The 26,486-nt window shown below is 33.0% G+C and overlaps 1 protein-coding gene and 1 long non-coding RNA gene across 4 annotated transcripts in view; both read left to right on the top strand.

The window, feature by feature from the left end:
* The window catches only part of LOC143084009 (uncharacterized), a 426,871-nt gene extending 422,781 nt beyond the window's left edge, over nt 1-4,090 (top strand). For 2 of the 3 annotated variants that reach the window (XR_012980979.1, XR_012980978.1), the window contains exons 2-4: nt 1,727-1,892; nt 3,215-3,241; nt 3,858-4,090. This is a non-coding gene — a long non-coding RNA (uncharacterized LOC143084009). The remainder of the gene's footprint in view (nt 1-1,726; nt 1,893-3,214; nt 3,242-3,857) is intronic. The other variant, XR_012980980.1, reaches the window with a different exon arrangement.
* A 17,259-nt stretch (nt 4,091-21,349) lies between these two features.
* Nucleotides 21,350-26,486, top strand: part of LOC143084326 (uncharacterized) — a 30,924-nt gene continuing 25,787 nt past the window's right edge. The window contains exon 1 of the mRNA XM_076260737.1: nt 21,350-21,435. Coding sequence (XP_076116852.1) covers nt 21,364-21,435 — 72 coding nt within the window. The 5' untranslated portion in view covers nt 21,350-21,363. The remainder of the gene's footprint in view (nt 21,436-26,486) is intronic.

The following is a 26,486-nucleotide window of genomic DNA, read 5'->3' as shown; positions in this document are numbered from 1 at the left end:
TTGAGATCAGTTTTTAAAAAAGGGAAAGGGGGATGTGAAAAAAAAATGGGGGGTTGGGGGGTGGGGGGGGTTAATTTTTTCTCATTTCAGATTTCATAAATAAAAAGAAAATTTCTTCAAACATTTTTTTGAGAGGATTAATATTCAACAGCATAGTGATTGCTCAAAGACAAAAAAATTATTTTAAGTTCATTAGACCACATTCATTCTGTGTCCAAAACCTATGCTGTGTCAATTATTTAACATGTTTAATCACAATTCAAATTTAGAGCTGAATCCAGCTTGAATGTTGTGTCCAGACTTGCCCCAACCGTTCAGGGTTCAACCTATGCGGTCGTATAAAGCTGCCCCCTGCGGAGCATCTGGTTAATTATTACGAAGGATCAAAATCGGAGATTGAATGGAAGAGGCACACTGTTCATTGTATCTAGTTTAAAATCTCATACCGTATTTCATGCATTCAAAATTTATGACGACACACTCGACCTCGATGAGTCGAACCTCAGATGAGTCGAATACTTTGGTCCGGTCCCTTCCATTTCGACACAACGAGGTTCGACTGTAGTTCTATTAAAGTTTGTTTTGTGCCCTTGTGATGTCATTTACCAGATAAAGGGGATTGCCTGTATTCTAGTTCTATTAAAGTTCGTTTTGTGCCTTTGTGACGTCATTTACCAGATAAAGGGGATCGCCTGTATTCTAGTTCTATTAGAGTCCGTTTTGGGCCTTTGTGATGTCATTTACCAGATAAAGGGGATCGCCTGTATTCTAGTTCTATTTAAGTTCGTTTTGTGCCTTTGTGATGTCATTTACCAGATAGAGGGGGATCGCCTGTATTCTAGTTATATTAAAGTTCGTTTTGTGCCTTTGTGATGTCATTTACCAGATATTTAAAGGGGATCGTCTGTATTCTTGTTCTATTAAAGTTTGTTTTGTGCCTTAGTGATGTCATTTACCAGATAAAGGGGATCACCTGTATTCTAGTTCTATTAAAGTTTGTTTTGTGCCTTTGTGATGTCATTTACCAGATATTTAAAGGGGATCGCCTGTATTCTTGTTCTATTAAAGTTTGTTTTGTGCCTTAGTGATGTCATTTACCAGATAAAGGGGATCACCTGTATTCTAGTTCTATTAAAGTTCGTTTTGTGCCTTTGTGATGTCATTTACCAGATATTTAAAGGGGATCGCCTTTATTCTAGTTCTATTAACGTTCGTTTTGTGCCTTTGTGATGTCATTTACCAGATAAAGGGGATCGCCTGTATTCTAGTTCTATTAAAGTTTGTTTTGTGCCTTTGTGATGTCATTTACCAGATAGAGGGGGATCGCCTGTATTCTAGTTCTATTAAAGTTCATCAAGCATCTGTAATCGTCATTATGCAGGATTAACTAGAAATAATATTTGTTCCTTAAGTACCTGATTACAATTCCCATACAACAACAGTGCTGATTATCATTTATAAGAATTTAATTTGCTGAATAATATGTGCAATCCGTAGCATTATCATTTTTTCAACCATAGGAATGGAAGAAATATCAAATAAAAATGATTTTCTTATAGTTGTGACCTGTTATCTATTTAAGAGATATATCTTATCACACTGCAAGGAGTAAGATACGAAAAACGTAATACAAAAACTGATTTAATTTGATTGGCTTATCCAGCATCATATGACGATATCTATTATTTTTACATGATTTAAATTTGATGTTAACGTTTATTTACAGATTGTTATTGACCTGTGGCAGCTGGTATTAACGCCATGATGACACCCTTTGAAATAAGCTGAAGTTAGAAATGGAGTTTAATGAAGGATAATTTGTAGTTGTTAACAGTTTCAGGACTAGAACCAACAGACTTCTGTTTGGGACTTTGGGTATTTAATCATACTCGGTATATATATATTTCTGATGTATAGGTGTAAGTGTCTCTTTTTGAACATTCACTACATCAAGTCTTTTTATAAGTAATATATAAAATCTTATTAGCTTTGATGGCATGAGCCAAAGAATAAAAACATTGTCATTGCAACAGCTAAACAGACATTATTTCCGGTGATCAAACTTGCTAAAGGGGAGATAATCAAATTAACTTTCATCAATATACTGTCCATTTACTGTCTGTGTGCCTTGTCAGTGACTAACAGCTAGACAGATATTGTTTCTGGTCTAACATGTTAGAGGGGAGATAATCAAATTAATTTTGTTAAGGAATTACTGTAATATTTTTTCTGTCCATGAAGAAATAACATTAAAAATTTGGTGCACACTGAATAACGTGCGTAGCGGGTTATTTAACAGTGTACACCACATTTTTTATGTTATTTCAAATAAACAGAAACAATATCACAGACATTTCTTATAATTTAATTCTAAATTTAATTTTAAGCCGTAGAAAACCATGAGAAAACGTTGATGACGTCACGGTCACATGACTAAATTATGTATATGGGCTCATAACAAAATAACATCAGCCAATCAGAAGACGCGTTACATCCAAAATTAAATCATTTCTATATACTGACCATGTGCCTTGTCTGTGTAACAGTTGGACAGATATTGTTTCTGGTGGTCTAACATGTTCAAGGGGAGATAATCAAATTAACTTACTTCAATATACTGTCTGTATGTCCATGTGCCTTGTCAGTGCAACAGCTGGACAGATATGTTTGTGATGGTCTAACATGTTAAAGGGGAGATAATCAAATTAATTTACTTCTAGATACTGTCCTTTTGACCATGTACCTTGTCAGTGTAACAGCTGGACAGATATTGTGTCTGGTGGTCTAAACATGTTAAAGGGGAGATAATCAAATTAACTTACTTCAATATACTGTCTATATGTCCATGTACTTTGTCAGTGAAACAGCTGGACAGATATTGTGTCTGGTGGTCTAACATGTTAAAGGGAAGATAATCAAATCAACTTACTTCAATATACTGTCTATATGTCCATGTACCTTGTTGTTGTAACAACTGGACAGATATTGTTTATGGTAAACTAAAGTTTACATGTTAAAGGGGAGATAATAAAATCAAATGTCTTTAGTAAACTTATGTCGGTATGCCTTGTCAACCCTTTACTTCTTTGCAGATGATGGATACATTAACCTTTACACAGTGGAGAAAAATTTTGACCTAAATCAATGGTTAAAATATTAGAATTATAAACTAATATATATATATTTAAAAATGTGTTTTTTTCTTTTTTTGCAGGATATATAAATGGAAGATTGGGATAAGGTAAGTTTTTCTTCTTAAATTTCGATAGTCATGTGACCTATTTTTGTCTTTAAACTGTACAGAAAGCTACATGTGTGTAGTTCATTGTATTCATAGAGGGATTGCTTGATTGTTGGTTGCTTAACGTCCAGTGGCAAATATTTCATGCATATTCAGGACGAGAACAAGTTCACAACAAGTACAATAGGTAGGTCTTGTCATAATAGAGGCCGTAAGGGATGATGGTCAGGGATATTCATAGAGGGAAAATAAAAGAAAATCAAAATGACAAGAGTTATAAGAATTGTAATGGACAAAATTTCAAGGAGTAAACCTGATACATTATACAGCGTCAACAGTTTTTTGTGTTTTCTCCAAAAACTCTGAAATTACAAACAGCAATTTCACTGTCTTGTTCAGTTGTTGTCACTGCATTTGAGAAGTAAACTGTAAAAGTGGACATCATAAGTAGAATAACTCAGACTATAAAAAGTAGTTTGTTAATTTGTTAAATAAAAAAATGTAACATTGTAACACACATGTCACTATAATTACCAACATACTTACTTTGAATTTATACATTTATCATACATTATATGTACAGGAGAGAAATGCTTAAGCTTTGTTTTACTTACAGAAACTTTATAAAGCTGCTCTGGTGGGAAACATTAAAGATGTGGAATTATCATTAAGGAATGGAGCTAATTTGGAAAATACAAGTTTTGGTGTAAGTGAAGTAGAAATATTTAAAACATATAAAGGTATTTACTTACAGTACACATAAGATGAACCAGATAAATCAATAGATATAGGAAGATGGGGTATGAGTGCCAATGAGACAACTCTCCATCCAGGTCACAATTTATAAAAGTAAACCATTATATAGGTCAAGGTACGGTCTTCAACACAGAGCCTTGGCTCACACCGAACAACAAGCTATAAAGGGCCCCAAAAAATAGTAATGTAAAACCCTTCAAACAGTTGTTTTTAGAATATTAGTCATTTATTATTAATTCTGTAGTAAGAAATATGTTACACAACAATAGTAAAGTAACTCCTGTTTTTACACAAAATATTAGAAATGTATTAACAAATCATTGATGTATACCACACCTATCAAATTGTGGATAGAATACCAAGGAGACAGTCACATTACATAAGTAGAAGGAGAATAACTTGGCAGAAACAAAAATACTAAAAAGACAAACAACAATCTCTACAACATTACACAAAACAACAAGAACAAACATGAAATATGTAATAACACTTTTATTTCATTGGGTTGCTGTCCCATAACTTCATAGTTAGATTAGTGCTGGAAAATTGTAATTCATTTCATTATACTTACTGAAAAACTATCGGAACTACGCAGTAAATTAACCTGAGCAAGCAATATGCATTTACCACTCCTGTACTGAACATGACATGTGACACCTGATCATAAAACATTAAATTACCACTCCTGAACTGAACATGACATGTGACACCTGATCATAAAACATTAATTTACCACTCCTGTACTGAACATGACATGTGACACCTGATCATACAACATTCATCTACTACTCCTGTACTGAACATGACATGTGACACCTGATCATACAACATTCATTTACCACTCCTGTACTGAACATGACATGTGACACCTGATCATAAAACATTAATTAACCACTCCTGTACTGAACATGACATGTGACACCTGATCATAAAACATTAATTTACCACTCCTGTACTGAACATGACATGTGACACCTGATCATAAAACATTAATTTACCACTCCTGTACTGAACATGACATGTGACACCTGATCATAAAACATTAATTTACCACTCCTGTACTGAACATGACATGTGACACCTGATCATAAAACATTAATTTACCACTCCTGTACTGAACATGACATGTGACACCTGATCATACAACATTCATCTACCACTCCTGTACTGAACATGACATGTGACACCTGATCATACAACATTCATTTACCACTCCTGAACTGAACATGACATGTGACACCTGATCATACAACATTCATTTACCACTCCTGTACTGAACATGACATGTGACACCTGATCATACAACATTCATTTACCATTCCTGTACTAAACATGACATGTAACACCTGATCATACAACATTCATCTACCACTCCTGTACTGAACATGACATGTGACACCTGATCATACAACATTCATCTACTACTCCTGTACTGAACATGACATGTGACACCTGATCATACAACATTCATCTACCACTCCTGTACTGAACATGACATGTGACACCTGATCATACAACATTCAACTACCACTCCTGTACTGAACATGACATGTGCCACCTGATCATACAACATTCATCTACTACTCCTGTACTAAACATGACATGTCACACCTGATCATACAACATTCATCTACTACTCCTGTACTGAACATGACATGTGCCATCTGATCATACAACATTCATCTATTACTCCTGTACTGAACATGACATGTGACACCTGATCATACAACATTCATCTACTACTCCTGTACTGAACATGACATGTGACACCTAATCATACAACATTCATCTTCTTCTCCTGTACTGAACATGACATGTGACACCTGATCATACAACATTCATCTACTACTCCTGTACTGAACATGACATGTGCCACCTGATCATACAACATTCATCTACTACTCCTGTACTGAACATGACATGTGACACCTGATCATACAACATTCATCTACTACTCGTGTACTGAACATGACATGTGACACCTGATCAAGCAATATGCATTCACCATTCCTGTACAGAACATGACATGTGACACCTGATCATACAACATTCATTTACCAGTCCTGTATTGAACATGACATGTGACACCTGATCATACAGTATTCGTTAACCACTCCTGTATTGAACATGACATGTGACACCTGATCATAAAACATTCATTTACCACTACTGTACTGAACATGACATGTGACACCTGATCATACAACAGTCATCTACCACTCCTGTACTGAACATGACATGTGACACCTGATCATACAACATTCATTTGTCATTTCTATACTGAACCTTACATGTGGCACCTGATCATAAAACATGCATATACTACTCCTGTACTGAACATGACATGTGACACCTGATCATACAACAGTCATCTACCACTCCTGTACTGAACATGACATTTGACACCACATCATATAACATTCATTTACCACTCCTGTACTGAACATGACAGGTGACACCTGATCATACAACATTCATTTACCACTCCTGTACTGAACATGACAGGTGACACCTGATCATAAAATTCATCTACTACTCCTGTACAATATAGATCATGAAATCATCAATTTAGACTTCTGGGAACACAGGATTTATATCCAATAAATTCTATTCGAAGGAAAAAGACTAAAATCAGAGAATTTTCTTTTTATGCCCCACCTACGATAGTAGAGGGGCATTATGTTTTCTGGTCTGTGCGTCCGTCCTTCTGTCCTTTCGTTCGTTCGTTCAGGTTAAAGTTTTTGGTCAAGGTAGTTTTTGATGAAGTTGAAGTCCAATCAGCTTGAAACTTAGTACACATGTGTCCTATGATATGATCTTTCTGATTTTAATGCCAAATTAGAGTTTTAACCCCAATTTCACAGTTCACTGAACATAGAAAATGATAGTGCAAATTTCAGGTTAAAGTTTTTGGTCAAGGTAGTTTTTGATGAAGTTGAAGTCCAATCAGCTTGAAACTTAGTACACATGTGTCCTTTGATATGATCTTTCTAATTTTAATGCCAAATTAGAGTTTTAACACCAATTTCACGGTTCACTGAACATAGAAAATGATAGTGCAAATTTCAGGTTAAAGTTTTTGGTCAAGGTAGTTTTTGATGAAGTTGAAGTCCAATCAGCTTGAAACTTAGTATACATGCATGGTTCCTATATGATATGATCTTTCTAATTTAAATGCCAAATTATAGTTTTTACCCCTATTTCAGGGTCCACTAAACATAGAAAATGATAGTGCGAGTGGGGCATCCGTGTACTATGGACACATTCTTGTTTATGAATATATTTCTTCAAAACAGTATTGTTTCCTGGATCATCGTTAAAAAACCCAGTTTAGACGTAACACTATGCTTTAAACAAGTGTGTAGCTAAAATGATTGTAAAGTAACCACTTCAAAACAATTGTTTCTATCATAGCAGTGACAGTCCATATCAGGTCCATCATGTGACATAACAATCACACTTAATCTCAACACAATAATATGACAAAGCTTTGACACTCTTTACTCAACACCATCAAGTGACCTAGCCATGACACTCTTGTACTCAACACCATCATGTGACCTAGCCATGACACTGTTGTACTCAACACCAACATGTGATAAATATAACTGACACTGTTTTTACTCAACACCAAAATGTGACATAGCAATGACACTCTTATACTCAACACCAACATGTGACATAGCCATAACACTCTTTACTCAACACCATCAAGTGACCTAGCCATGACACTCTTGTACTCAACACCAACATGTGATAAATATAACCGACACTCTTTTTACTCAACACCAAAATGTGACATAGCAATGACACTCTTATACTCAACACCATCATGTGACCTAGCCATGACACTGTTGTACTCAACACCAACATGTGATAAATATAACTGACACTCTTTTTACTCAACACCAACATGTGACATATCACTGACATTCTTATACTCAACACCAACATGTGACATAGCCATAACACTCTTTTACTCAACATTAACATGTGACATATCACTGTTACTCATATGTTCAATACCAACATGTGACATAGGAATAACACTCTTATACTCAACACAAGCATGTTACATAGCAATGACACTTGTATACTCAACACCAACATGTGACATAGCCATAACACTCTATTCGTCAACACCAACATCTAACATAGCAGTTACACTCTTATATAAAACTCAACACCAACATGTGACCTAACCATGACACTCTTATACACAATACCATCATGTGACCTAGTCATGACACATTTACTTTACACCAACATGTGATATAGCAATGCTTTTCTTATTTTCAACACCAACACATAACAATGATATTAAATCTCCATCATGTGACATCTTAAAACCATCATGTGACATCTTAAGTAAACAACTGAATGAGAAATGGCAATACATTATTATACTCAACACAAGCATGTGACATATCACTGTCACTCTTATACTCAACACAAGAATGTGACATAGCAATGACACTAGTATAGTCAGCACCAACATGTGACATAGCAATGACACTCTTATACTCAACACCAACATGTGACATTACAATGGCACTATTATACTCAACACCAACATGTGACATAGCAATGACACTAGTATAGTCAGCACCAACATGTGACATAGCAATGACACTATTATACTCAACACCAAACATGTGACATTGCAATGACAAACAGGTGGCAAAGCTGTGACACTCTTTAACTCAACACAAATATGTGGCATAGCCATGATATTCTTAGACTGAACACCAGCATCTGAAATAGCAATGACTCTCTTATACTCAACACCAACATGTGACTTAGGCAGAACAATCTTATACACAACACCATTAAGTGACCTAGCAATGAAAGACTTTTACTCAACACAAACATATGATCTAACCATAAGACTCATATACTCAACACAAACATATGACCTAGCCATAACACTCATATACTCAACACAAACATATGACCTAGCCATGACACTCATATACTCAACACAAACATATGACCTAGCCATAACACTCATATACTTAACACCAAAATGTGACATAGCAATGACACTCGTATACTCAACACCGACATGTGACATAGCAATGACGTACACATACTCAACACCAACATGTGACATAGCAATGACACTCTTACACTGCTCACAAACAAGTGACATATCACATTTACAGGCAAGGCAAACAAAAAATACAAACACAGCATACACCATTGCTATATTACCATAATAAGCAACAGCACATATGATATGAAGCAACTGTTATACATCACACAAACATTTTACATGTAACACAACTGAATACTTTTTATACTTTAATCATTACTCTGAATCAACACAAAATACTGTTAATCAGACAGGTTTAATGGACAACAAATATTTGTTAGAATTATATAAAGTGGGGTCTCATTTTTCCTGTCTCATTAATCTGAATCAGAAAATATAATTTGTTTTTATTTTTATGGAAATTAATTTTTTTTTAACTTTGATCATCATTGTTTTAAAATCAGACAGATTTAAAAAAAAAAAACCATCAAAAACTTGACAGAATTATATAAAGTGGGGTCTCATTTTATTTGTAACACAGAACTGCATCAAATAGTAAAGGTTTTATTTTGTTTCCTGACGAAAAATTATTCTGTTAACATTTGATTTTTTAATGAGAAGTTGATGAGAACAAGTTGTGTTAACATCTTTAGTCAGATAATGTTAATTCTACAGATCTAATGTAAAACATCTTTTAAAAATAAAAAATACTTGAAAGAATTATATAAAGTGGGGTCTTATTTTTCTTGTCTCTTCGTACTGAATCAGAAAATATAACTAGTTTTTATGTTTCTTGAAAAAAGTTTTTTTTTTACCTGACATTTTTGATGGAAGTTCTGACATCTCACAATAAAACTTGTTGTTTATTTGTTGTTTATGTAGAATATAAATACAAGTGTGACTGGTCATTTTATTCAGTTTTGACCACTGATTCATGTGATATATATTTTGTTTATATTTATTACACAACATTGTCCAGTTTATGACACAAGTTTTGATGTCTGTTATATGTTGATATTACAGTATAGAAGGACACCATTAATGTATGCGGCTAGGTATGGAAACCTGGAGGTAGTGACGTACCTCGTCAGTCAGGGCAGTCAGTTAGAGGCCACAGACGAGGTAATGATAGATATAATCACCTTTCTCTGACAAAACACCACTTTATACAGAATCTACACAAAATCATGTTGTTAATCAGACGGGTTTAATGGACAACAAATATTTGTTAGAATTATATAAAGTGGGGTCTCATTTTATTCGTAACACAGAACTAAATCAGATAGTAAAGGTTTTATTTTGTTTCCTGACAAAAAATTATTTTGTAAACATTTGATTTTAATGAGAAGTTGATGAGAACAAGTTGTGTTAACATCTTTAGTCAGATAATGTTAATTCTACAGATCTAATGTAAAACATCTTTTAAAAATAACAAATACTTGACAGAATTATTTAAAGTGGGGTCTTATTTTTCTTGTCTTTTCGTACTGAATTAGAAAATTTAACTTGTTTTAATGTTTCTTGAAAAAAAGTTTTTTTTTAACTTTGATCATTCTACTGAATCATTGTTAATCAGAGAGATTTAATGGACAACAAATATTTGATAGAATTATATAAAGTGAGGTCTCATTTTGATTGTCTTGTCCAGCTGAGTCAATTGATATAAATATTGTTTATGTTTCTTGATAAAAGTTTATTTTTTAACCTGACAGTTCTAATGGAAGTTCTGACATCTCACAATAAAACATGTTGTTTATTTGTTGTTTATGTAGAATATAAATACAAGTGTGACTGGTCATTTTATTCAGTTTTGACCACTGATTCATGTGATATATATTTTGTTTATATTTATTACACAACATTGTCCAGTTTATGACACAAGTTTTGATGTCTGTTATATGTTGATATTACAGAGTGGATGGACACCATTAATGTATGCGGCTTGGGGAAGACACCTGGAGGTGGTGATGTACCTCGCCAGTCAGGGCAGTCAGTTAGAGGCCACATCCACCAGGGTAATGATAGATATAATCACCTTACTCTGACAAAACACCACTTTATACAGAATCTACACAAAATCATGTTGTTAATCAGACAGGTTTAATGGACAACAAATATTTGTTAGAATTATATAAAGTGGGGTCTCATTTTATTCGTAACACAGAACTGAATCAGATAGTAAAGGTTTTATTTTGTTTCCTGACGAAAAATTATTTTGTAAACATCTGATTTTAATGAGAAGTTGATGAGAACATGTTGTGTTAACATCTTTAGTCAGATAATGTTAATTCTACAGATCTACAGATCTAATGTAAAACATCTTTTAAAAATAACAAATACTTGACAGAATTATTTAAAGTGGGGTCTTATTTTTCTTACTTTTCGTACTGAATCAGAAAATATAACTTGTTTTTATGTTTCTTGAAAAAAAGTTTTTTTTTCACTTTGATTATTCTACTGAATCATTGTTAATCAGACGGGTTTAATGGAGACCTAATATTTGAGAGAATTATATAAAGTGGGGTCTTATTTTTCTTGTCTCTTTGCACTGAATCAGAAAATATAACTCATTTCAAGGTTTCTTCAAATTTTTTTTTTTTTTTTCAACTTTGATTATTCTACAGACATGACAGAATCAACATAAAATGATGTTGTTAATCAGATATGTAAAATGGACAACAAATACTTGTTAGAATTATATTAAATAGGGTTTGCTATTATTTTTACCTGTTTTGTAGAACTGAATCAGAAAATATATATTTAGTTTATAATCTTAATCTACCATTTATCAGTTTATACACAAGTATAATTAGATATTTTCTTCTCGGATGTTATATTTCTTACATTTTGATCAATTGTTTGACACCTCTCTTAATTTGTTATCACACACCATTAACATGTTTATATTTTTATATTGTTATAGGCTGGAGAAACAGCTTTACATCTTGCTGCTGGGAATGGACAGATTAATGTAACAAAATGGCTAATACATCAAGGATGCAGTCCGTGGGTGAAAACAAAACAGGTAACATTCATTTTTATTCGCGATCTCTCTTAACAAAAAATGTATACATTTTAAATTGATATATAGAACAAAAATTCACTTGATATTATGTGAACCAAGCATTTAACATGGTGTATTCACTTGATTTATAAACATTGATCATACCAAACCACAGACCACCCTTTAAATCACAAATCAACACGGACAAATAATCAAAGTATTTAACATGGTGTAGTCACTTGATTTACAAACATTAATCATACCAACCCACAGACCACACTTTAAATCACCAATCAACACGGACAAATAATCAAATTATTTAACATGGTGTAGTCACTTGATTTACAAACATTAATCAAACCAACCCACAGACCACACTTTAAATCACCAATCAACACAGACAAATAATAAAAGTATTTAACATGGTGTAGTCACTTGATTTACAAACATTAATCAGTCCAACCCACAGACCACACTTTAAATCACCAATCAACACAGACAACGAATCAAAGTATTAAACATGGTACAGTCACTTGATTTACAAACATTAGTCATACCAACCCACAGACCACACTTCAAATCACCAATCAACATAGACAAATAATCAAAGTATTTAACATGGTGCAGACACTTGATTTACAAACATTAATCAGACCAACCCACAGACCACACTTTAAATCACCAATCAACACAGACAAATAATCAAAGTATTAAACATGGTACAATCACTTGATTTACAAACATTAATCATACCAACCAACAGACCACACTTTAAATCACCAATCAACACAGACAAATAATCAAAGTATTTAACATGGTGTAGTCACTTGATTTACAAACATTAATCAGACCAACCCACAGACCACACTTCAAATCACCAATCAACACGACAAATAATTAAAGTATTTAACATGGTGTAGTCACTTGATTTACAAACATTAATCAAACCAACCCACAGACCACACTTTAAATCACCAATCAACACGGACAAATAATTAAAGTATTTATCATGATGTAGTCACTTGATTTACAAACATTAATTAGACCAACCCACAGACCACACTTTAAATCACTAATCAACACAGACAAATAATCAAAGTATTAAACATGGTGTAGTCACTTGATTTACAAACATTAATCATACCAACCCACAGACCACACTTTAAATCACCAATCAACACAGACAAATAATCAAAGTATTTAACATTGTACAGTCACTTGATTTACAAACATTAGTCATACCAACCCACAGACCACACTTCAAATCACCAATCAACACAGACAAATAATCAAAGTATTTAACATTGTACAGTCACTTGATTTACAAACATTAATCAGACCAACCTACTGACCACACTTTAAATCACCAATCAAATCTTAACACACAGACAAATAATCAAAGTATTTAACATGGTGCAGTCACTTGATTTACAAACATTAATCAGACCAACCCACAGACCACACTTTAAATCACCAATCAACACAGACAAATAATCAAAGTATTAAACATGGTACAGTCACTTGATTTACAAACATTAGTCATACCAACCCACAGACCACACTTCAAATCACCAATCAACACAGACAAATAATCAAAGTATTTAACATGGTGCAGACACTTGATTTACAAACATTAATCAGACCAACCCACAGACCACACTTTAAATCACCAATCAACACGGACAAATAATCAAAGTATTTAACATGGTGTAGTCACTAGTATTACAAACATTAATCAGACCAACCCACAGACCACACTTTAAATCACCAATCAACACGGACAACTAATCAAAGTATTTAACATTGTACAGTCACTTGATTTACAAACATTAATCAAACCAACCCATGGCCACAGACCACACTTTAAATCACCAATAAACACAGACAAATAATCAAAGTATTTAACATTGTACAGTCACTTGATTTACAAACATTAATCAAACCAACCCACAGACCACACTTTAAATCACCAATAAACACAGACAAATAATCAAAGAATTTAACATGGTGCAGTCACTTGATTTACAAACATTAATCAAACCAACCCACAAACCACACTTTAAATCACCAATCAACACAGACAAATAATCAAAGTATTTAACATGGTGCAGTCACTTGATTTACAAACATTAATCATACCAACCTACAAACCACACTTTAAATCACCAATCAACACAGACAAATAATCAAAGTATTTAACATGGTGTAGTCACTTGATTTACAAACATTAATCATACCAACCCACAGACCACACTTTAAATCACCAATCAACACGGACAAATAATCAAATTATTTAACATTGTGTAGTCACTTGATTTACAAACATTAATCATACCAACCCACAGACCACACTTTAAATCACCAATCAACACGGACAAATAATCAAATTATTTAACATCATGTAGTCACTAGTATTACAAACATTAATCAAACCAACCCAGAGACCACACTTTAAATCACCAATCAACACGGACAAATAATCAAAGTATTTAACATGGTGTAGTCACTTGATTTACAAACATTAATCAGACCAACCCACAGACCACACTTTAAATCACCAATCAACACAGACAAATAATCATAGTATTTAACATGGTGTAGTCACTTTATTTACAAACATTAATCAGACCAACCGACAGACCATACTTGAAATCACCAATCAACACAGACATATAATCAAAGTATTTAACACAGTGTAGTCACTTGATTTACAAACATTAATAAGACCAACCAACAGACCACACTTTAAATCACCAATCAACACGGACATATAATCAAAGTATTTAACATGGTGCAGTCACTAGAATTATAAACATTAATCATACCAACCCACAGACCACACTTTAAATCACCAATCAACACAGAAAGATAATCAAAGTATTTAACATGGTGTTGTCAGTTGATTTTCAAACATAAATCAAACCAACCCACAGACCACACTTTAAATCACCAATCAACACAGACAGATAATCAAAGTATTTAATATGGTGTAGTCATTTGATTTACAAACATAAATCAAACCAACTCATGCACAAACCACACTTTAAATCATCAATCAACATGGACAAATAATCAAAGTATTTAACATTGTGCAGTCACTTGAATTACAAACATTAATTATACCAACCAACAGACCACACGTTAAATCACCAATCAACACAGACAAATAATCAAAGTATTTAACATGGTGCAGTCACTTGATTTACAAACATTAATCAAACCAACCCACAGACCACACTTTAAATCACCAATCAACACAGACAAATAATCAAAGAATTTAACATGGTGCAGTCACAAGAATTACAAACATTAATCATACCAAACCACAGACCACACTTTAAATCCCCAATCAACACAGACAAATAATCAAAGTATTTAACATGGTGTAGTCACTAGTATTACAAACATTAATCAGACCAACCCACAGACCACACTTTAAATCACCAATCAACACGGACAAATAATCAAAGTATTTAACATTGTACAGTCACTTGATTTACGAACATTAATCAAACCAACCCACAGACCACACTTTAAATCACCAATAAACACAGACAAATAATCAAAGTATTTAACATTGTACAGTCACTTGATTTACAAACATTAATCAAACCAACCCACAGACCACACTTTAAATCACCAATAAACACAGACAAATAATGAAAGAATTTAACATGGTGCAGTCACTTGATTTACAAACATTAATCAAACCAACCCACAAACCACACTTTAAATCACCAATCAACACAGACAAATAATCAAAGTATTTAACATGGTGCAGTCACTTGATTTACAAACATTAATCATACCAACCCACAGACCACACTTTAAATCACCAATCAAATCTGAACACAAGGACTAATAATCAAATCTTAACACACAGACAAATAATCAAAGAATTTAACATGGTGCAGTCAATTGATTTACAAACATTAATCATACCAACCCACAGACCACACTTTAAATCACCAATCAACACGGACAAATAATCAAAGTATTTAACATGATGTAGTCACTTGATTTACAAACATTAATCATACCAACCCACAGACCACACTTTAAATCACCAATCAACACAGACAAATAATCAAAGTATTTAACATGGTGTAGTCACTTGATTTACAAACATTAATCAAACCAACCCACAGACCACACTTTAAATCACCAATCAACAAGGACAAATTATCAAAGTATTTAACATGGTGTAGTCACTTGATTTACAAACATTAATCAAACCAACCCACAGACCACACTTTAAATCACCAATCAACACACAAATAATCAAAGTATTTAACATGGTGTAGTCACTTGATTTACAAACATTAATCAAACCAACCCACAGACCACACTTTAAATCACCAATCAACACACAAATAATCAAAGTATTTAACATGGTGTAGTCACTTGATTTACAAACATTAATCAAACCAACCCACAGACCACACTTCAAATCACCAATTAACACAGACAAATAATCAAAGTATTTAACATGAAGTAGTCGCTTGATTTACAAACATTAATCAAACCAACCCAGAGACCACACTTTAAGTCATCAATCAACACGGACAAATAATCAAAGTATTTAACATGGTGTAGTCACTTGATTTACAAACATTAATCAGACCAACCCACAGACCACACTTTAAATCACCAATCAACACGGACAAATAATCAAAGTATTTAACATGGTGTAGTCACTTGATTTACAAATATTAATCAAACCAACCCACAGACCACACTTTAAATCACCAATCAACACAGACAAATAATCAAAGAATTTAACATGGTGCAGTCACAAGAATTACAAACATAAATCATACCAAACCACAGACCACACTTTAAATCACCAATCAACACAGACAAATATTCAAAGTATTTAACATGGTGTTGTCACTAGTATTACAAACATTAATCAGACCAACCCACAGACCACACTTTAAATCACCAATCAACACGGACAAATAATCAAAGTATTTAACATTGTACAGTCACTTGATTTACAAACATTAATCAAACCAACCCACAGACCACACTTTAAATCACCAATAAACACAGACAAATAATCAAAGTATTTAACATGGTGCAGTCACTTGATTTACAAACATTAATCATACCAACCCACAGACCACACTTTAAATCACCAATCAAATCTGAACACAAGGACAAATAATCAAATCTTAACACACAGACAAATAATCAAAGAATTTAACATGGTGCAGTCAATTGATTTACAAACATTAATCATACCAACCCACAGACCACACTTTAAATCACCAATCAACACGGACAAATAATCAAAGTATTTAACATGATGTAGTCACTTGATTTACAAACATTAATCATACCAACCCACAGACCACACTTTAAATCACCAATCAACACAGACAAATAATCAAAGTATTTAACATGGTGTAGTCACTTGATTTACAAACATTAATCAAACCAACCCACAGACCACACTTTAAATCACCAATCAACAAGGACAAATTATCAAAGTATTTAACATGGTGTAGTCACTTGATTTACAAACATTAGTCAAACCAACCCACAGACCACACTTTAAATCACCAATCAACACACAAATAATCAAAGTATTTGACATGGTGTAGTCACTTGATTTACAAACATTAATCAAACCAACCCACAGACCACACTTTAAATCACCAATCAACACACAAATAATCAAAGTATTTAACATGGTGTAGTCACTTGATTTACAAACATTAATCAAACCAACCCACAGACCACACTTCAAATCACCAATCAACACAGACAAATAATCAAAGTATTTAACATGAAGTAGTCGCTTTATTTACAAACATTAATCCAACCAACCCAGAGACCACACTTTAAATCACCAATCAACACGGACAAATAATCAAAGTATTTAACATGGTGTAGTCACTTGATTTACAAACATTAATCAGACCAACCCACAGACCACACTTTAAATCACCAATCAACACGGACAAATAATCAAAGTATTTAACATGGTGTAGTCACTTGATTTACAAATATTAATCAAACCAACCCACAGACCACACTTTAAATCACCAATCAACACAGACAAATAATCAAAGAATTTAACATGGTGCAGTCACAAGAATTACAAACATAAATCATACCAAACCACAGACCACACTTTAAATCACCAATCAACACAGACAAATATTCAAAGTATTTAACATGGTGTAGTCACTAGTATTACAAACATTAATCAGACCAACCCACAGACCACACTTTAAATCACCAATCAACACGGACAAATAATCAAAGTATTTAACATTGTACAGTCACTTGATTTACAAACATTAATCAAACCAACCCACAGACCACACTTTAAATCACCAATAAACACAGACAAATAATCAAAGTATTTAACATTGTACAGTCACTTGATTTACAAACATTAATCATACCAACCCACAGACCACACTTTAAATCACCAATCAACACAGACAAATAATCAAAGAATTTAACATGGTGCAGTCACAAGAATTACAAACATTAATCATACCAAACCACAGACCACACTTTAAATCACAAATCAACACAGACAAATAATCAAAGTATTTAACATGATGTAGTCACTAGTATTACAAACAAAACACACCTCCCACCAATCATACATTACAAACACATCTTCCACCAATCATACATTAAGAACACAACTTCCACCAATCATACATTACAAACACATCTTCCATCAATCACACATTACAAACACAACTTCCACCAATCATATACTACCAACATAACTTCCAACAATCATACACTACCAACACACCTTCCACCAATCATACATTACAAACACATCTTCCACCAATCATACATTACAAACACATCTTTCACCAATCATACATTACAAACACATCTTCCATCAATCATACATTACAAACACACCTTCCACCAATCATACATTACAAACACATCTTCCATCAATCATACACTACCAACATAACTTCCAACAATCATACACTACCAACACACCTTCCACCAATCATACACTACCAAAATACCTTCCACCATTTATACACTACATACCCTCTACTAATTACACACTACCAACATACCTTCCACAAATCATACACTACTAACATACTTTCCACCAATCATACACTACCAAAATCATACACTACCAACATACATTCCACAAATCTTACACTACCAATATACCTTCCACCAATCATAAATTACTAACATACCTTCAATCAATCAGACACTACCAACATACTTACAACTAATCATACCCTGCCATCACACCTTCTACCAATCATAAACTACCAACATACCTTCAACCAATCATTAACTACAACCAGACCTCCCAGCAATCATAAATTGACAATATACCTTCCACCAATCATACTCTTCAAACATACTTTCCACCAATCATATGCTAGCAACTTACCTTCCACTAATCATACACTACCAACATACCTTCCACAAATCTTACACTACCAATATACCTTCCACCAATCATAAATTGCTAACATACCTTCAATCAATCAGACACTACCAACATACTTTCAACTAATCATACCCTGCCATCACACCTTCTACCAATCATAAACTACCAACATACCTTCAACCAATCATTAACTATAACCAGACCTCCCAGCAATCATAAATTGACAATATACCTTCCACCAATCATACTCTTCAAACATACTTTCCACCAATCATATGCTAGCAACTTACCTTCCACTAATCATACACTACCAACATACCTTCCACAAATTATACAGTACCATCATACCTTCCACCAATCACAAATTACTAACACACCTTCCACCAATCATACACTATCTACATACCTTCCACCAATCTTACACTGCCATCATACCTTCCACCAATCATACACTTCTAACATACCTTTAACCAATCATAAACTGTCAATATACCTTCCACCAATCTTACACTACCAACATACCTTCTACCAATCAAACACTTGCACACACCTTCCACCAATCATACACTACCAGCATACCTTGCATCAATCATACACTGCCATCACACCTTCAACCAATCTTACCTTCCACCAATCATACACTACCAACATATCTTTCATCACTCAGTGGAAAACACGTATAATGACACTCCACAGTAACATATGTCAATCTGTTACTCATGTGTCACAGTGGTTGTCAATAAAGTAGTTACTAGAATAATTATGCTCTCATTGTTTATGTGAATGGAACACAAAAGACCAAGAATGACTTTTCGCAGTAACATATGTCAGCCTTTTACTCATGTGTCATAGTACATTGTAGTAGTTGTCAATAAAGCATGTAAAATGTACTAGAATAATACTACTCTCATTGTCCATGTGAATTGAATACAAAAGACGAATAATGACACTCCACAATATAAACATACATCAGCTTGTTACTCATGTAGCATAGTGGTTGTCAATAAAGCAAGTACTAGAATAAAAATGCTCTCATCGTCCATGTGAATCGAACATAAAGCAAGAATAATGACACTCCAAAGTAACATGTGTCAGCCTTTTTCTCATGTGTCATAGTGGTTGTCAATAAAGCATGTACTAGAATAATAATACCCTCATGATAAGTTAATGAGACAGGCAAAATTTAGTGTAAACCAGATGGTTGAATTATAATAAATATAACTTTATTATTTCAGTATTTTTGGTTTTAATGTATTAATTTACATACTACACTAATTAGGGCCCCACCTAGTAACGGGTCACCCTATAGTGATCAGTCTGTCTGTACGTCTGTCAGTAACAAATTGTGTCCATTATATATCTATAGTGAACTGTTATAGTTTTATACTTTTTACTTGACATGTATATTAACCAACACCAGAGGGTGTGTCATAATGTATGTACAACTTTTTAGGTCAAAGGTCAAAAATTTTGGTTTCAGTTGACAACCCCATGTCCTATGGTCAAGATCGTGTTCGCGCTATATCTTGAGAACCGTTATGATTTCAATTTATACATGACATGTATATTAAAAAAACACCAGAGAATGTGTCATAATGTATGTACAACTTCCTAGGTCAAAGGTCAAGGTCAACAACTTTGGTTTCAGTTGTCATCTCCATGTCCTATGGTAAAGATACAAATTTTTTACCACACTTACACATTTATAGCTGGGCCCACAGAGATAGCTCTCATCTCAATGATGTCTAGTTTATTCATGTTCTTAAACAGTAAAATCTCAATTATTTGTTCATGTATCTCTTTATTATGTCAAGTATTGTAAAATTAGTACAACAATTGCCTATTATTTAAAGAAGATGTATATGTGTATGATTGATAAAAGAGTTTTGATTGTATTTTAGGGTGAGACTCCTTATGATATGGCAACAATAAAAAGCTATGATTCTGAAGAGAAAAAATGGAAGAAGAAAGTAGTGATGGACTTCCTAAAGGTAAATATTCTGTCTTCAAGTTAATAAGAGATATTTACAAATATGTTGACAGATTGTTAGAGACTTGATATATTGAAGTTACAATAAAACGGTTGCCTGTAGTTTTCAATCTCATTGTAGTATTTGTTGTCAGTTAACAATGTACCCGGTAAGTTGACAATTCCAAGCTTGTTGCCTAATATAGATGTTGGCATATGCGAAAGACAAATGTTTGAAATCAGTGTCTGACATCTGTTGGACGTCTCTTATTTTTTGTGTCATTAGCTTGCTATCTTCTAGGTATATACATCACATCATCTCCTTTTATGTGTATCTCTGTAAGGAAAAAAAGATTTACATGTTTATGCAAATATGTAATAATCATATACTAAAACAAAAAGCACTTCTTAACAAAATGTTTAGTATGCTGTCAACCTGTGTATAGATTTTAAAGCTTTCAGTATGTAGCGGGTAGACAAAGCCACCTACATAGATAAAACCTCTATGAAATGAGTAAACTCAGTAACATTAACTTTCCTGCACAACCTTTTTAAATTACATACAAAAACAAATAAATCACATCATCATTAAATAGGCAGTGTGCGGTAAATTTTACTCGCGTGTAATATGGCATAGAAGGAAAAACAATTACTGTGGGGATTAAACATGTGGTAAAGATGTCAGACTACCAATTCATTCATTCCAATTTAGAATGTAAAGTTCTACTGTGAAAGTACTTTTATTCGTGGGGAACCAATTTTCGTGGTTTTCGTGGATGACTTTATCCACGAATTTAAGTGTCCAATGAAATAAAACAATTGTTGTCCAGATCAAGACAATGAAAGATCCACATGTAGGTTTAAAAACCTAAACTGTACAAATGTTGATCTTTTAATTCTCATAAAAAAAATATTTTGGATTGATGAAAGTCAGATTTCCGGTATTAATATGCTATGATAAAGTGTTCATTTTATATCTCATAATTCTTGTACATATGAGAAATAATGATTTTATGCTGGGCTTGCTTTTGGTAAGAATTATTTTACAATTCAAGATACATTTATAGCATTTGTTTATGTAACTGTTTCCTTTTGTGACATGTTGATGGCATAATTGACACCTTCGATGATCTATAATCTTTTGATCACTCTATCTTGGGCTAATGAGTGATCACTACGATTTACACGGTCAATATTTACTTTGAAATTTCCTTCAATCTAGACAATTTGTAACCTTCGTTTCAAATTACTTTAATTTTTATACGACCGCAAAAATTGAAAATTTTTTGGTCTTATATTGGTATCACCTTGGCGTTGTCGTCTTCGTCATCCGAAGACATTGGGTTTTCCTACTATAACTTTAGTATAAGTAAATAGAAATCTATGTAATTTCGACATAAGGTTTATGACTATAAAAGGAAGGTTGGGATTGATTTTTGGAGTTTTGGTCCCAACAGTTTAGGAATTAGGGGCCAAAAAGGGCCTAAATAATCATTTTCTTGGTTTTCGCACTACAACTTTAGTTTAAGTAAATATAAATCTATGAAATTTTTACGCAAGGTTTATGACCACAAAAGGAAAGTTGGGATTGATTTTGGGAGTTTTGGTTCCAACAGTTTAGGAATTAGTGGCCAAAAAGGGCCCAAAAAACATTATTCTTGGTTTTCGCACAATAACTTTAGTATAAGTAAATAGAAATCAATGAAACTTAAACACAAGGTTTATGACCACAAAAGGAAGATTGGGATTGATTTTGGGAGTTTAGATCCCAACAGTTTAGGAATACAGGGCCGAAAAGGGGCCCAAATAAGCATTTTTCTTGGTTTTCGCACCATAATTTTAGTATAAGTAAATAGAAATCTATGAAATTAACACAATGTTGATGACCATAAAAGGAAGGTTTGGATTGATTTTGGGAGTTTTGGTCCCAACAGTTTAGGAATACAGGGCCGAAAAGGGGCCCAAATAAGCATTTTTCTTGGTTTTCGCACCATAATTTTAGTATAAGTAAATAGAAATCTATGAAATTAACACAAAGGGTCCAAAATTAAACTTGGTATGATTTCCACAAAAAATGAATAATTGGGGTTCTTTGATATGCCGAATCTAACTCTGTATGTAGATTCTTAATGTTTGGTCCAGTTTTCAAATTGGTCTACATAAAGGTCCAAAGGGTCCAAAATTAAACTAAGTTTGATTTTAACAAAAAAATGAATCCTTGAGGTTTTTTGATATGCTGAATCTAAAAATGTACTTACGTTAGATTTTTAATTATCGGCCCAGTTTTCAAGTTGGTCAAAATCGGGGTCCAAAATTAAACTTTGTTTGATATCATCAAAAATTGAATAATTGGGGTTCTTTGATATATGCCAAAACTAACTGTGTATGTAGATTCTTAATTTTTGGTCCTGTTTTCAAGTTGGTCTACATTAAAGTCCAAAGGGTCCCAAAATTAAACTAAGTTTGATTTTAACAAAAATTGAATTCTTGGGGTTCTTTGATATGCTGAATCTAAACATGTACTTAGATTTTTGATTATGGGCCAAGTTTTCAAGTTGGTCCAAATCAGGATCCAAAATTATATTAAGTATTGTGCAATAGCAAGAAATTTTCAATTGCACAGTATTCAGCAATAGCAAGAAATTTTCAATTGCACAGTCTTGTGCAATAACAAGAAATTTTATATTGCACAGTATTGTACAATAGCAAGAAATCTTCAATTGCACAGTATTGTGCAATAGCAAGTATTTTCAATTGCACAGTATTGCGCAATAGCAAGAAATATCTAATTGCACAATATTGCACAATAGCAAGAAATTTTCAATTGGAGTTACCTTTCTTCGTCCAGAATAGTAGTTCAGAATCAACTTAAATCATTGTTTTATACAATATACAATGTATATTCACTTTTACTAGCTACCAACTGATAAATTAAAACAATCTTTACCATTCAGTGATAACAAACACTTTTTTTACATTTTAATATTTTATGATGTATTTAAATGAGTAGTTATTGTTGCAAACTTCATTAGAAATTTGAATTGAGATCAGTTTTGGAATAAGGGAAAGGAGGATGTGAAAAAACATTGGGGTGGGGTTCAATTTTTCTCATTTCAGATTTCTTAAAAAAAGAATAAAATTTCTTCAAACATTTTTTTGAGAGGATTAATAGTCAACAGCATAGTGAATTGCTCATAGGCAAAGAAAACATTTTAAGTTCATTAGACCACATTCATTCTGTGTCAGAAACCTATGCTGTGTCAACTCTTTAATCACAATATAAATTTAGAGCTGAATTATTAGACCACATTCATTCTGTGTCAGAAACCTATGCTGTGTCAACTCTTTAATCACAATATAAATTTAGAGCTGAATTATTAGACCACATTCATTCTGTGTCAGAAACCTATGCTGTGTCAACTCTTTAATCACAATCTAAATTTAGAGCTGAATCATTAGACCACATTCATTATGTGTCAGAAACCTATGCTGTGTCAACTATTTAATCACAATCCAAATTTAGAGCTGAATCATTAGACCACATTCATTCTGTGTCAGAAACCTATGCTGTGTCAACTCTTTAATCACAATCAAAATTTAGAGCTGAATCATTAGACCACATTCATTCTGTGTCAGAAATCTATGCTGTGTCAACTCTTTAATCACAATCTAAATTTAGAGCTGAATTATTAGACCACATTCATTCTGTGTCAGAAACCTATGCTGTGTCAACTCTTTAAACACAATCCAAATTTAGAGCTGAATCATTAGACCACATTCATTCTGTGTCAGAAACCTATGCTGTGTCAACTCTTTAATCACATTCTAAATTTAGAGCTAATTCATTAGACCACATTCATTCTGTGTCAGAAACCTATGCTGTGTCAACTATTTAATCACAATCCAAATTTAGAGCTGAATCATTAGACCACATTCATTCTGTGTCAGAAACCTATGCTGTGTCAACTATTTAATCACAATCTAAATTTAGAGCTGAATCATTAGACCACATTCATTCTGTGTCAACTCTTTAATCACAATCTAAATTTAGAGCTGAATCATTAGACCACATTCATTATATGTCAGAAACCTATGCTGTGTCAACTATTTAATCACAATCCAAATGTAGAGTTGAATCCAGCTTGAATGTTGTGTCCATACTTGCCCCAACCATTCAGGGTTCACCCTCTGCGGTCGTATAAAGCTGCGCTCTGCTTCAATTTTATTATTATTAGAAAAATAAAATCCACGAATTAAAAAACCCATGAACATGTAAATGTTGCTAAAACCACGAAAATTGATACCCACAAATTAAAGTACTTTCACAGTATATAAAAGTAGTCCTTCCCTAAAAAATATATAGCGCTCTTGATGTTATTGTTTACTTAAACTAACCAAACAATTTGCAGAAATAAAACTTTTGTTGAAAGAGAAATATATTTAAATCATTTTTAGACATAATTTATTTGCTTATCATGCTTATGAGTTAAAGATTGAGGATTAATGCGTCCCATACTATATTTATTTAAGATTTCCAGAAAAAAACAGGGGCTATGTTTAGTAGTTACCTTCGGCCGTTGGTATGTTACTACAAGACATTACACATGAATTAGAATTGGCAGGTAGAAAGATGATACATATACGATTCATTATACACCTTTTTGTGAAGTTATATGTCATGGTGTGTTATTTGGCTTAAATTTGTGTTAGTGTTATTTTGGATAAAAATTATGTTTTATTTTAAGAAAGAAAATCTTATGTTTGTATTTTGTAATATTTTAATTAATTTGTTTAATTAATTTTACCTATGCTGTGGCAAGTACTCGATATATGTCACAGTTTGATTAAAGACTAATTGTAATTAGCATATGTCACTTGGAAAGTTTATGTTTTTTATCAAAGTTTTTATCAAAACATTATAGTATTAGGCTTTGTTAATTAATGTCTTTTTTTTGTTAATGAGAGTAATATTTACATGTCGAGTCATATTGATTTATATTTGGTTTTAATATAAATAGCGTTGTGAAATTTAGGAAAATCAGTCACCTTTCGGAAACCTAAATTTGCACTGCT

This window comes from Mytilus galloprovincialis, chromosome 7, assembly GCF_965363235.1.
Source record: "Mytilus galloprovincialis chromosome 7, xbMytGall1.hap1.1, whole genome shotgun sequence".
NCBI classification, from domain to species: Eukaryota; Metazoa; Mollusca; class Bivalvia; order Mytilida; family Mytilidae; genus Mytilus; species Mytilus galloprovincialis.
This window is presented reverse-complemented; position numbering and strand designations above follow the sequence as displayed.